Source organism: Acomys russatus, chromosome 3 (assembly GCF_903995435.1).
Source record: "Acomys russatus chromosome 3, mAcoRus1.1, whole genome shotgun sequence".
NCBI lineage: Eukaryota > Metazoa > Chordata > Mammalia > Rodentia > Muridae > Acomys > Acomys russatus.
The window spans coordinates 6771690-6785156 of NC_067139.1; the positions used below are offsets into that span (position 1 = coordinate 6771690).

At 43.0% G+C, this 13467-nt stretch overlaps 1 protein-coding gene across 8 annotated transcripts in view; it reads left to right on the top strand.

Annotated features, from left to right (window-relative positions):
- Positions 1 to 2106, top strand: part of Elmo1 (engulfment and cell motility 1) — a 510606-nt gene extending 508500 nt beyond the window's left edge. For 6 of the 8 annotated variants that reach the window (XM_051168294.1, XM_051168265.1, XM_051168256.1 and 3 more), the window contains one exon: positions 1775 to 2105. In XM_051168294.1, the coding sequence (XP_051024251.1) occupies positions 1775 to 1975 (201 nt within the window). In that variant the 3' untranslated portion in view covers positions 1976 to 2105. Of the gene's footprint in view, positions 1 to 1774 lie in introns of all 8 variants that reach the window. The other 2 variants (XM_051168310.1, XM_051168316.1) reach the window with 2 other exon arrangements.
- The last annotated feature ends 11361 nt before the right edge of the window (positions 2107 to 13467 follow it).

Genomic DNA, 13467 nt, shown 5'->3' on the forward strand with positions numbered 1-13467 from the left:
TCCAATTCAGTAGTACAAGAGTTTTGTTTTATTGGTCAATGTAATTTTTGATGAAAAGGTCACTGCCTGCTGATTCTCAAAAGCAATGTTCCTGTAGGTTAATCTGTGCCAGGAAGTTGGCCAAGGCTGGGAAGGCTTTGTTCAAAGGACTGGGACATGGGATCACTATGACGTGCTGCCAGAGCTGGGAAGGCCTTCTGGAGCGCAGCACTCAGTAGTGCCCATACCTGGGTGTTTGTCAGAACCACCTGGGAAACTCTTGCAAACAAAGTCTCCAACCTCTGCCCAACACCATCAGTTCTCTCCAGACTGCGAACTAGGTCCCTACTTCTACCCTTTATTTGTGAGCAGACTGCTGGTTGGATGTGGTCAGAAAATGGTTGAGACTTTCATGAGCCCACTTACGATTCCAGAAATGTTTTAGCACCACACGTGAGTTTTGACAGGCTGGGCTACATGTTTTGGCTAAGATCATATCGCTGAGGTAGAAAGAAGTCTTTACAGCCCAACGCTGCTCTCTTCAGGCATGGCACACACCTGTGCGTTGACGTGTGTTGTAGGTTTTCTTTGCATCACAGTAGTCGTAGGTAGCTATTGCTCCTGATGAAATCTTCCCACACACCATAGAGCACACCCTAGGTGACCACAAATGCAGTGCTTAGGCTCATTGGGGTCTGGAATTAAAACTTGACCCAGAGAGTACAGGAAAGGATGGAATCTAGAAAGCATGGAATCCAGAACAAAATGTTAGGAGGAATTCCAAGCCAGCAAGGGGCAAAACACATTGTCAGCATAGAGTCCTGTATAGGCCCAGGAACCACTTAACAGGTGAATGAGCAGCATCCAATATACAGGCAGTTTTCTGAGATCTTGGCTCTTTTTCTAGGTGCCAGAGCTTCTCCTTTGAAGTTAGATCAGAGCTCTTACCTTCTGAAGAGGAATTGGCCAAGAACACTATACGACTTCAGATAAATGAGACATAAATTCTTGTCCCCAGAACTTCATAGTCTACTGAAAAGGCAAAGACTATCATTCATTTTAAAAAGAAAAAAAGTCTGCTTAATAATGTCCTCTAGGATATTTTCCAAAAGAGATGATATCCCTAGGGACCAATCACCAGAAGCCTTGGGCATTAGATCCCGGGACACAGGAGGTCCAGACAGGCAGTCAACTACATCTTCCTATGATGACCAATGGTGTTAGACCTTCTGCTTATCAAACACTCAGCAACTGAAGGCTACTGTCCAGCTCTTGTTTTACTACAAAACACAAAGGCCACCTTGGCTTTAAGGTGAAACTGAGCTGTCAGTGTCTATGCTTTATAATAGATACACGGTAGCAGGGAACTGTGGTGGGCGTCAAGAAAAGGAAAGCTTGGCCTGCTGCTAAGTGTATAACTATTGGGATGCATCCCACAGTATCTTAATTAGCAATATCATACTGTAGAGTCAAGGAAATCTAGTTTTTTGTGTCCCATAGGGAAACATTCTTACACGTAAGAGCAAGCTTCTAGAATCAGGTTGCCCAATTTCCAATCCTACCCACTCCACCTTCTCCTATGTCACTCCATCCTCTGTGCTTTGGTTTTCTTAACTTGAAAAACATGTGTTACCGGAAGCCTCTGCCTCTGTTAGATAGAAGGTATAGAGAGGGTGTGGGTACTAATGAACACCTAGGGCAGCCTTGCACATGTGCTGTGTACAAAATTCCCATAGTTGCTATCCCTGTCATCATCATCATCAGCGATGTTCACTGCCACCTCTTTTGCCACCAGTATTGCATCTGGACAGACGGCCTGAATGCACTGCTTGGGAAGGACATGATGAGTGACCTGACCCGGAATGACCTGGACACCCTGCTGAGCATGGAGATCAAGCTCCGCCTGTTGGACCTGGAAAACATCCAGATCCCAGATGCGCCTCCGCCCATCCCGAAGGAGCCCAGCAACTATGACTTCGTCTATGACTGTAACTGAAGTGGCTGGGCCCGGACACATTCCTCCCAAACTGGAAGATGTAGCTATCAGTAGAGAGGAGTGCAAACACACCCACATGTTGGGACTGTCCTTCAGTGGAGGGAAGCTGCGGGCCAACCCTTCCTTTGGCCTCCTTTTAAGCCCTAGGGTTTTGTTGTTGTTGTTGTTGGTTTTGTTTTTTCTTTTCTTTTCTTTCTTTTTTTCTTTTTTTTTTTTTTTTTTACCATTTCTTGGCATCTTACCATCTCCTCGAAACTACTTCCTGACTCAGTATTTTAGATCAATTCCCACTGCTACAGCTCAGTAATAGATCATGAGCAAAAGTGGCCACTAGTAAGAAAGTCAAAGGGTCCCCTCATTCTAACCTGCTGCAGGCATTTGTTCCTTCCTCCTACCCTGGGGTAGGACAGCCAGTTAGCCCCAAATTTACTTACCAACTCGAGAGAATTGCCTAAAGACCAGGGTTGGGTAAGAAAGCTCTGGAAGACCAAAGGCCACCACCTCCTACCCTCTTTTTCTCTAGGCTCATCTCTCATCATCAGCTCTATGTGAGTTGAGATCATTTTCACAGCTCCTCTCCCTCCATTCCCTGCCTTGGCCTTGCTCTGGTCCACTCTGGCCCCATGTGTAGCAGCAGCAGCAGCAGCAGCAGCAGCAGCAGCAGCAGCAGCAGCAGCAGCCTCACTATAGTCCTCTACAGCAACAGATCTCCCAAACAGCCCACATGCCTGCTCCTTGTCTGCACTGTGACCCTGACCATGACCAACCTCTCCTTCACACTATCTAGTTGCAGGCTTTGTCTCTTTGCCCCAGCTCAGACCTGCGTTCTCTGTTTCTTCAAGCTCCCAGCCCTTAGCAGAAAGCACAAGTGAAGTCATAGCCCTGCTCCATCTCTAGTGGACTAAAGCTAACCGCCTCTAAGGCGGCTGTCGCTATCCAGCGGTTCTGTGTCACCTTCTCCCTGGGGCTCTTACTACAACCCAGGTTCTCCAGGGTGGTCAAGCTGTCAGACATCTAAGTTTACATCGTTGTAATTATTATAGGTCTTTACAAATTTACAAGGGTTTGGGGTTATTTTGTTTTGTTGGCTTTGTTTTTGTATAAAAGAGTCTAACATTTTTTTGCCAAACAGATATATATTTAATGAAAAGAAGAGATACATAAATGTGTTAAATGTGTGTACTTTCCAGTTTTTTTTTTTTAATTATTTTAATCCCAAACATCTTCCTGAAAATAACATTCCCTTAAACATGCTGTGGAATAAAATTAAATGTGATGAGTTGGGGAGCTGGTGTTTTGATTTAGTAATGTGGGTGCTTGCTACTCAGTCATTAGCATCACCTGGGTGGGAACTTGTTAGGGATGCAAGATCAGACAGCCCCTCCAGACTTCTGCGCTGGGATGTCTGAGTACGTGTTAATTTGGGAAGCACCGATCGTCAGCTCTAAGCATTGCTGATATCATTTCTAGGAAGCGCATCCCAACTCCCCAAGGAAATGAGACTCAACTGTACAAAACTATAATCTATTTTTTTTATATTGCTGCCTCCTCAGCATACTTCCCCATTGTGTCGTCCTTACCTTTTCATGATTTACAGAGCCAGTCCAATTAAAGATGCTACTGACACCAAGGGAACATGTTTAACCATGGAAAAGGACTATAAACCCACACACCTGAAATCAGTTATGCCGAAACCAATCTAGCTGTGAATTCATAAGTTATGGTCAGAGCACAACGGGGCCTCTTCTTAGGTCAGCTTCCCTGCAAATGTCATATGGATCATAAACTCTAAGGGTTGGGAAGGCTGTCAGACTCAGTGCAATGCAGCTAAGCCACTCTGAACTGGCAGCCGAGCTGTAGGTGCACGCAGGGGACTGCTCTTTGTGCCTGTCAAGATGGTCAATTACAGATTGGCCTGGGCTCTCGAGTGACACAGTCCAGAGCACACCATGAATTGCAAAATCCATAGTCGGCATTCTCGGGGGTCATTCTTTCCACCAGAGTGCCCACACCTGAGTGTCAGGTTGACATTTTTTCCATCCGTAGGCGTGAGTCTTATTAACATGCCTGTCCTTGCTGCCAGGGTCATCTGTTTGTTCTACCTGCTGTGTGATAAGTCAGGCAGAAGAAAGTGGATAGAGGCAAACCACTTTCTACTTCGAGGTTTAAGAGAGCCACCTGTCCTGTGGCCTGGCTGAGGAGAGTTCATCTTCTGGTATTCCTATGTTGGGTTATTAATTAGAAATTTGGGGGGACTTTTCTTTTCTGTTGATATATAATAACTGCATATTTGTGGTGCACTACAGTGTTTTGATTCATGTTACACTGCATATTGAGAAAGCTTCTCTGTTGCTGTAACTTGTTATCCTGTCTTTATCGTGAATACACTGGAAATCCTCTCTTCTAGTGAGCTCGGGATATATGACACCTCGTGAACTGTAGCTGCACTCCTGGGCTGTAACCCCAGGATATTTCAAGCTGTCATTGTGCCCACTGATCAATCCATATTCTATACGCTGCCTTCTACTCCCTCCAGCCTCCAATATTTACTCACCATTCTCTCAGGAGCTTCTGGATTTCAGGAGATGTTTTGCTTTCTGCCCTTGATCTTATTTCATTTAATGTCTCTCAGTTCCATCCACGGTGTTGAAAGTAACTGGGGGAAAAAAAAAAAGTAACTGGATTTTATCTTTTTATGGATGTGTAGACAATGGATTGTTGTCTACACTACCACACCTGTTGGTGGACCCTGCAGTCGGAGCCACAGCACCTAGCCTTTGCAGGTTTCTCCTGTAAGCCTTTGTGTTTTTGTACAGACTCAGGACATACCTCCGCAGACTGACAGCATCTTAAAAACACACTGTCATTGTTCTTTGTCTACTTTGAGACACAGTGGGAAAGGGTTTTTGTGCATATCCGCCATCTCACCTCTCCTGAGGCTGCTGAAGGCGTTTCTCACCTACAATGAGCCCAGTACCTCAACTTGAGTCTTTCTAGCCTCAGCTCTCTAAGCCCAAGCAAGCAAGGTCCATGTAATGCAGAAAAGAAACAAGAACCTGTTTCTCATGAAATTCAAGTTCTTCAATCCAGCTTCACGTGAAAGAAAATATTTCATCTGAATTTGCTAATATTTTACTTGCCATAGTAATCTCCGTGATCACATTTGAGAGCAGGAAATGCCAATGGTTACTCCAACCAAAAATGTACAATCCCTAAATGTTCCCTCAACCTCTGCAAGTCTTCCAACTAGCAATGACATAACTTTTGTAAGTTATTTAGTCATAAATCCAGAAAGTTCCAGCCCAGTGCAGTCAGTGAAATTCTGGACTCTGTTTAAGGTGAAGCAATATTACAGAACATGCTCAATTGTCACATGGTGGCACATGTCTCAAATCCCAGCATTCAGGAGGGAGGCAGGCTGATCTCCATGAGATCAAGCCTAGTGTGGTCTGCATAGTGAGCTCCACCCAGCCAGGCCTACAGAGATGAGAAGCCCACATTCAAGGTCAGCCTGGACTACGTAGTGAGACCCTATATCAAAATGTTAAAAAAAAAAAAAAAAAAATCAAATACTGTGGTAATGGAAAGTGAGTGGTAGAAAATCAATTTAGGTTTTATACTGAAGATAGTCACCATGAGAAAAGATATTCATTGTGGAAGAAATGAATCTGCTCGGTAAAACAAAGAGTATAGAGTCGGGAGGCAGGAACAGCTGTGGCCACTCAGGAATCTTCAAGCCTCTCTGTGCCTGGTGGGTAGGACAGAGCAAAAGGCTCTAATACTATAGCCAAAGAAAGGCATGGAGCGAGAATTCAGTGGCAGAGAGTTGGCAAGGCCCTTCTACTTGAGGACAAAAGAAAATGCATTAGGAGTGATGTTGTCCATTTTAGCATTCAGAAATATCATAAAACAGCTATGTCAGAAAAAGATTAGAGTCAGAGGAATTGGAAGCAGACATAAGAGCAAAGATGTTATTGAAATAGTCCCCAGCAAGAACCTTTTGGGCCCAGACGCTCAGATCTGCAATTGGAATGGGGAGAAGGATGAAGTCATCAAAGAGGCAGCGTGAGCGGGAAGCGGAGACTTAATTAAGCAGGGAGTGATGGAGAGAAAGTGCAGAGGACTCCTGGGCTTCTGGAATAATGCATGAGTAAGCAGGAAGCAGTGCTGGGCCCATATCTAAAATCAAGAGGAACAGTGGAAAGGCAGATCTTAGGAAGGGACAATGAAATGAGATAATGAAATAGTTGGATTTGTTGTCTTCTCCAAGCAGAAAAATAAGATCTGGGGCAAGTCACTTAGCCATTGTGAGTCTCTTACTTCACTTTTAAAGTGGAATTCTCATCTACTGGGAGCATAAATGAGATGTCTGCAAACCATCAGGACTCAAGAAGTAGCCTCCCTTCCAGGTCTCCCTCTTTTGTTATGCATAACAGTCTGAGTCCAGGGTCTTTATCACGGCTGAGCTAAATGACGTGTTTTTAACCAATCCAGGCTGTTTTTATGAGGAGGAGAGAGGAAAAAAATGGAAAATTACCACTCAACCTATTAACGAAAGATCTGAGATAAAACAATAAAGCTACAATGTAAACTAAGTTCAGGAGAGAAGGATGAGTGCCCTATATGAAGATATAATTAGACCTAAGAATTGTTATGTAATTTCTTGTCTGCTGAGTGTGGCTATGTAAAATAATTGCTTAGAGCCCAAGGCTTATTTTTTTCATTCAGAAGAATCATCAGAATACAGTCAGGTGACAGAGGGGAAAATGACTACAGTTCTTTAACTCCTCCTGCCTCTCCCGGCTGCAGCCTTGGGGTTATAGGCCTGCGAAGCCATGCGCAGTTGTGTAAGTAGGTGCTGGGATTTGAACTCAGGTCCTCATGATTGTGCAGCAAGCACTCCCAGTCACTGAGCCAACTCTCCAGGGCCTCTGCCTGCATCGCCTTTACACTCCTCAATCAGAAAGGGTATAGATCCAGACAAGAAAGAAGTTAAGGAGGGACTGAGAGGAGAAGGGGGACTGGAAACTATAATCAGTATATACTGCATATGCCCCCCCAAATCTATTTTCAATAAAAGAAAATATAAAAACATGACAAAACAGGAAGATGAGCCCTTGGCCAATAGATTACCTGTCTTCCTCAGCACTGGCGCCTCCTGCTCCATGCTGTCTCCCAGTCCTCAGGCCTAGGTTGACCACCACCCACAGCTAAACCTAGTTACTCCCCTTAAGTTCTGCTGGTCTCAGCTGTGCTCTCTTTTTCTTCCTCCTACCCTCTCTGAGCAGTCACTCAGTCCCTAGTATAATTATTTTAATATACTCTGAGTTATCATTAATTTAAATCACCATCCACATGCAAAAAAAAAAAATCATTCTTAAGTCAGCTGTGGCTAGAACCATAGCTCCCAAAACTCCGGCACTCACCAAAATGTTTCCTTTATTTACAGATGAATCCAAATATATACAAGGACATAAAAACATTCATTACATTTAGTGGCTTTCATTAAACCAAGCCTTTAAGGGTACATGTCAAAATGGGAGGGAGGGAAGAATGGGAGGATACAAGGGATGGGATAACCATTGAGATGTAACAAGAATAAATTAATAAAACATTTATAAAAAAACGGTACATGTCAACCTTTAAGTTGATGGTTTTGGGGACAGGGAGAGTCGTGTGGTCCTTGATAGGTCAGCTATGGATAGCGCACATTGGACTTGATAGGTAATTCAAAAGAAAAGGAGGAGGTGACATTGGGACTGGGATAGGAGGTGTCAGTGGGTCTGAGAGGAGTGGGAAGGTAGAACCAAAATTCTATGAAATTCTCAAATAACTTCTGTACAATCATTTTAAAACGACAGGATGTTTAATGATTAGATTATATCACATTTATTCATTTATTAGTCACCGTGGATAATGTTTGACATACAGTAAATATTCAGTAAATAATTCATACTAGATATTTTCAGTTAGACCTTTCTGATGTCCAAAGACAGGCACATGTCCACTTTGAAGTTCTTATGAATTTGAGACTAAGATAAAATCCTATTCGTTCTTGCAAGTATGAATTAAAGTCTTGTTTCCCTATCTAATTCTTATCCCCGTCCTCTTATGGATAGTATCATCCTGTCATGTGTCAAACAGGTGGGTCAGGCTTTGGATGTGACCTGAAAAAACAGGATCAGTGGTCCAATCTGCAAAGATAAAGCTAAATACGTAAACTGAGTCAATGTACAAAGGTCAAACAGAACCAGAAAAGACAATATAGATAGTGTCTACAGGGTACTCTATCCGCTGCCAAAAGCAGTTGTAAAATCTTGACAGCTCACCTTTGTTGGACATGAGATTGTGATGGGTGTTGAGCTCTGCCACTAGTTCTAGTAGCACTAGGAGTTATCCCTTGATAGACAGACAGATAGACAGAGGGGCCCTGACTACATAATAAAGATGGTTGACTTCCAACATAGCTGCTTTCTTCTCTCTAGATCTATGACCTGTGGGCTTTTTCTCCAGCCAACAGGTTCCCTGCTGGATGGATTGGCTCAATTGGTACACGGCAATTCTTGGCCAATCAGCTACCCTGTCTTTCTTCAAACTGACCAACCCTAAATGAGCGGAGGAAGACCCTTCAGAAACCTAAAAACTCTAGCCCTCAAGAAAAAGCTGGAGTGTTCAGCTTCGCAAGCCACCCCCCCCCTGCCCCTCCTTTGCAGTGGGCTTTTTTTCTCTGAGTGTCCGATGCCTATGTGTTTCCTCACCTGCAATAAAAGTCTTTTTTTCAACTGATGAGTCTACTGCTCCTGTGTGCAGCCTTTGAGATGCCTCCACTGCTACCTGTGGCACTCAATAATCTCCCTGCCTTTTAATTCTTCAACTGTTAGAGAAAAGGAACCCAAAAAAGACCCCCTAGATAGCTAACACCTTGGCTCTATGCCTCATCTGCTCACCATTCTATCTCGTACAAATCTTGATATATTCTGTTCTCTCAACTCTTCTCTTCTTGGTGCTGCTGTCCTGTCTCCCTTGGATAATTTCTCTAGGCACTTCTCCACCCTCTTTGGGATCGTTGCAGTTTATGGATGTCTATAAGCTTTCTTATACAGTTAGAGTCAAAAAATATATGCTCAGGTATATGTGCTACCCTTGTTGAGTACCTCTATCAGGTGGCTCACAACTGACTGCAGCTCCAGGGCTCTCTGATGCCTCTGCCATCCTCATGCACTTGAATTCATCCTAATCCACACACACCCACACACATATACACAGAATTAAAAATAAAGTAACTCATAAGAGGTGATTGATAGATTTATAAATGGATGGATAGATCAGGCAGACAGAAGATAACGATAGATTATAAATACTAGATATAAATGATAGATGAGATAAATGATAGATAATAGATGATAAATAAATAATAGATAAGATAGATTTGATGATAGATGATAGATAATAGATAGATAGATAGATGATAGATAGGTGGTAAATAGATGATAAATGTAGATAAGTGAATATAAAAGTTATAATTCCAAAATAGAGTAAGTGCCCCCCCCCCCAGTCATTCCATTGTGACAAAGAATATATAGAGTTCTTAAATAATTCTCTCCATTTCCCCTACTGCTAACTAGTAACTCTTTTCCAGGTGAGAACAGTCTTTCTCAGGACTAGATTTCTAACTGTTATATCAACAAAATGCAAAGACAAAGAGTGCAAGGGGTGTGATCAGGCTTCAGCCTTCACCTTACATGCTGCTAGGTGGGCGGTACTGCCGCTGTGAATTGGTCATCCATACACAGGGCTCTCCAGGAGCCCATGGCTGACTGACTTTGCCTGTGTGAAGAGGAAAACAATGTCACCTCATCCTCCTACCTGTCCCATGGCCATCTATCCTGGCACCTGCTGTGAGTAGAAAGAGGAGAAATGAACAGTCAAACACGCAATTGCATTTGGTCCAAGTTATTTCAGCATCGGGAAAGCAAGAAGCCATCTATCACAAATAAAGTCATTATCGAAGCAGCTGTTACCAGACGAGCATCGCAGCTGGGGGGGGGGGGGTAGGAGTGCAATTTATCTCTTAGCAGCAGCTTGCCAACACCTAACCTGCCACTCTTGAGGCGAAATCTTCAGAAGAAAAAAAAAAAAAATCCAAGAAGATATAGAAGAAATGGCTCTTTAATTCCCTTTTTAAAGTGCCCATTGCACTTTAATATTTATTTAAACCTCAAGATTTTGGAGAATCTAAAAACAGACACCCACAGAAGACTTGCTTGAAATTAAGATATCATTTAATATTTTAATATATTCTCCTTCCTGGGGTTTCAAGTTGAGACCACAGTCTATATTTTTATGTGTTTGTGTCACCAACTGAAAGGCATCACAATGGCCTTCTTTAAACAAATGTCCTGGGATGACAGCAGTGACCTTAGCGAGTTGCCTCCAGACCTCCTTCCACAAGACCATGCACCGGGTCCTTCTGAAAACTCACCTTCACATGCAAAGTATCTCATGTGTCAACATTTAGTATTGACATATGAGAAGAATATCAAAATTAGTAAAGGCTGTGTGTTACATGAGGGAAATGTGAATGAAAGGCTCTGAGTCCAAAGGAGCTGAGAGAATGCAGGGTGCACCCCCATTTGGAAAGAAGGAGTGAATTTATTTAGAACCTGAATTGGGCTGAAGTTGTATCTGTCTTCTTGATGCTTCCTTGATGGTTGCTCCTGATTGTCCACTTGACACATATGAAATCACCTAGGAAGGGAGTCTAAAAATGGAGTGGGCATGCCTGTGAGGAACTGTCTTCACTGGGTTAATGTAGATGAGAAGATAGCCAGTACCTCAAGGATGTTTGGCAGCATCCAGGCCCTCCACCCACCATGCTGGTACCACTAGCCCTTCGTCCTTTAGTTGTGATCATTAAAATGACTCTCAACATTGCCAGTTGTCCCTGGAGAGGCAAGAATCACCTCAAGTTGAGAGCCATTCAACTAGACAGGCAAGCCACGCAAATCACAGGCATGTCGGCAGCATTTTTGAGAAGGCTAGAGCTCAGAGGCACAGCTTTCTCTGGTTCTGGGAAGACAGGAAATACAGATGGAGCATAACTTACAACCTAGTCCTCTTGACAATCTCTGAAGGTCAGCCTTGTTCCCTCTCATTAAAGGTGTGGAAACTGGTGCTCAGAGAAAATGAGTCTTCTCCCAGATCCATCACATAGCAAGCAAACTGATGTCCTTTCCTCTACAATGGTCTATCCATCCAGAAAGATATTGCCATGGGGTAGGCATAGCTCACCAGTTCTCGGTGTATACAACTTAGAACAGAAAGCTTAGAGCAGGAGGAGATGGGCATAAATGAAAGCAGGCTTATGTGACAACAAAAACTCAGTGCTTCCACAGAGAAGATTTTACCCACGTGTCGAAATCCACCAGTTTGTTTAAAATTATACTGTCAGCAAAATTGTCATTGGAGTATTTCGCGTGCTGATTGGGCTCTGCAATTATGTCTTCCTTGATGAAAGCGCATTAGGGCTAATTTTAAATCTGATTACTGTCAGCAAGGCATCCACTTGAAGCTGCTTTCACACAAGCACCAGTGATGGTCCCAGGAATGCCAGGGCAGAGCCTGCTGCCAGAGGTCTCTGCAGACACGTCTCCTGCCCCACCTTGGTAAGCCCATCCAGAACTGTCAGTTCACAGCGTGTTAAGCTCAAAATGCTTTGATGCAAGGAAAACCCTAGTGCATCTCTCAAGAGCCCAGAAACACTGCGCATTTTAGTGCTGGCCGGCGTCAAGATGGCAACAGAAGACTGAGCATCTAATGAGATTAGTGAGAGAAAAGGCTTCGGGGCCAGGGCCTGAGCTCCCTTGACTGAAACTCTCCTGTATTAATAAAAGTACTGTATGGCTTGCTCTGCTCCCTTGCGGAGGGATAAAGGCAGAGAGGGATTGACAAGGATTATTAAGTAGCCTCTTGGCCCTAAAGCCTTCCACTCTGTCTCAGATCGTCCAGCCTTTCTTTGAATAAAACATGTGTTAAGCAAGACAGCATTTGTGAAGTCTGGCCTCTGTAGACCCATGTCAACCAGTGGAAGGAACGGCCAGCCACTTTCTACTGTCTAAAATGCTCCAGTGACGGCACCAAGTTATGGGATAGTACAGTGACATAGGACCTGCCTCTTAAAAGTTCTACCATTGCAGTGACACCACAGAGAACAAGCTCTCAGCATAGGGACCTTTGGGGATAAGCCAAACCCAAGCCGTAGAATGGCCTATAAGGAAAAGGAACAAGCCAGGCATACAATAGGATGCTTGGCAGCATAGGAAGTAGGGAGCTTGAGAGCAAGCTCCTGTGTTCAGCTCTCTACTTGTAGACCCACCTTTAAGTTCTGGGAAAGTGGCTGAGCTGTGGCCTTGACCTCCAAGCTCAGGAAAGGACCTCAGTTTTGGCCCTTGAAGAACCATCCAGACTCAGAAGTTTCCATGGCCTTTGTAAACAATGGCATTTTTTTTTTTTAAAAAATGACTTTCACCATTATCATTCTTTTTAATATTTCAAGTTTACATCTTAATGAGTTTTATCCTTTTGATTTAATTTATTAATTAGTTTTTGTTCATTTTTATTTTCCTGCTATAAGATGTCTTCTTACTGAAGTATGTCTCCATTCATTCTTCAACCTCCTATATTTTCAATTTTTGTACCCTTTTTAAAATGTATTCTTTGATAATTTTATATACTTCTGCATACTCTTTTATGTTTCCCAGCTCTTCCCATATCTTCCCCACTCAAGTCCACATTCTTTCTCTCTTAAAAAAGAAAGAAAGAAAGAAAGAAAGAAAGAACGAAAAAGCCACTAAAAAATATGGCTTTCTATAAAAATATGGAAAAAGCGTACTGTTACAGCATTTTCACTCTCAGGTCACATGACAAACTATAACAATTAGCATTTTGAATAAAAGTTCTGGCTGTCATTTACCCAGTTCCAGCATGAGGACAGAATAGACGTCTTTCACCTTTTACTGGTCACTTGGTTTCTCTGTGATGTCATCAGTAGCTTTTCCCCATAGGGTTGTAGAAATGAAGCCCAATAGTACAGTCACACTTCTTACCCCACGAGGCAAAGCCTCTTTTATTTCAGGGTTAAAGTTTGCTTCCGACCCCAGTGTGGCAGCAGGCTGAGGTAAGCAGCCAGTTAAATATTAAATATTAGGGATAATCTTAAGTCACAAGTCTCAGGATCTGAGAAGCTATTTTACTATATGGGGGAAAGCTCTGGCTTCTGTTTCTCACGTAGGTGTAGGTTCAACTTATTTTTCATTAGCTATTGCTTTGTGAACCTTGGATTCTTCTAGAAAAGGAGATAGATGGCCTAGATGTGTTCTAAGTACTATTTATGCTACTAAAAACACCTTCTGAACTCACTGTTTGCAAGTACCAGGTATCTTCTCCAACAGGTTTTTGTTTTTGTTTTTTTTTTTTAGCTTTTCTGATTTTTA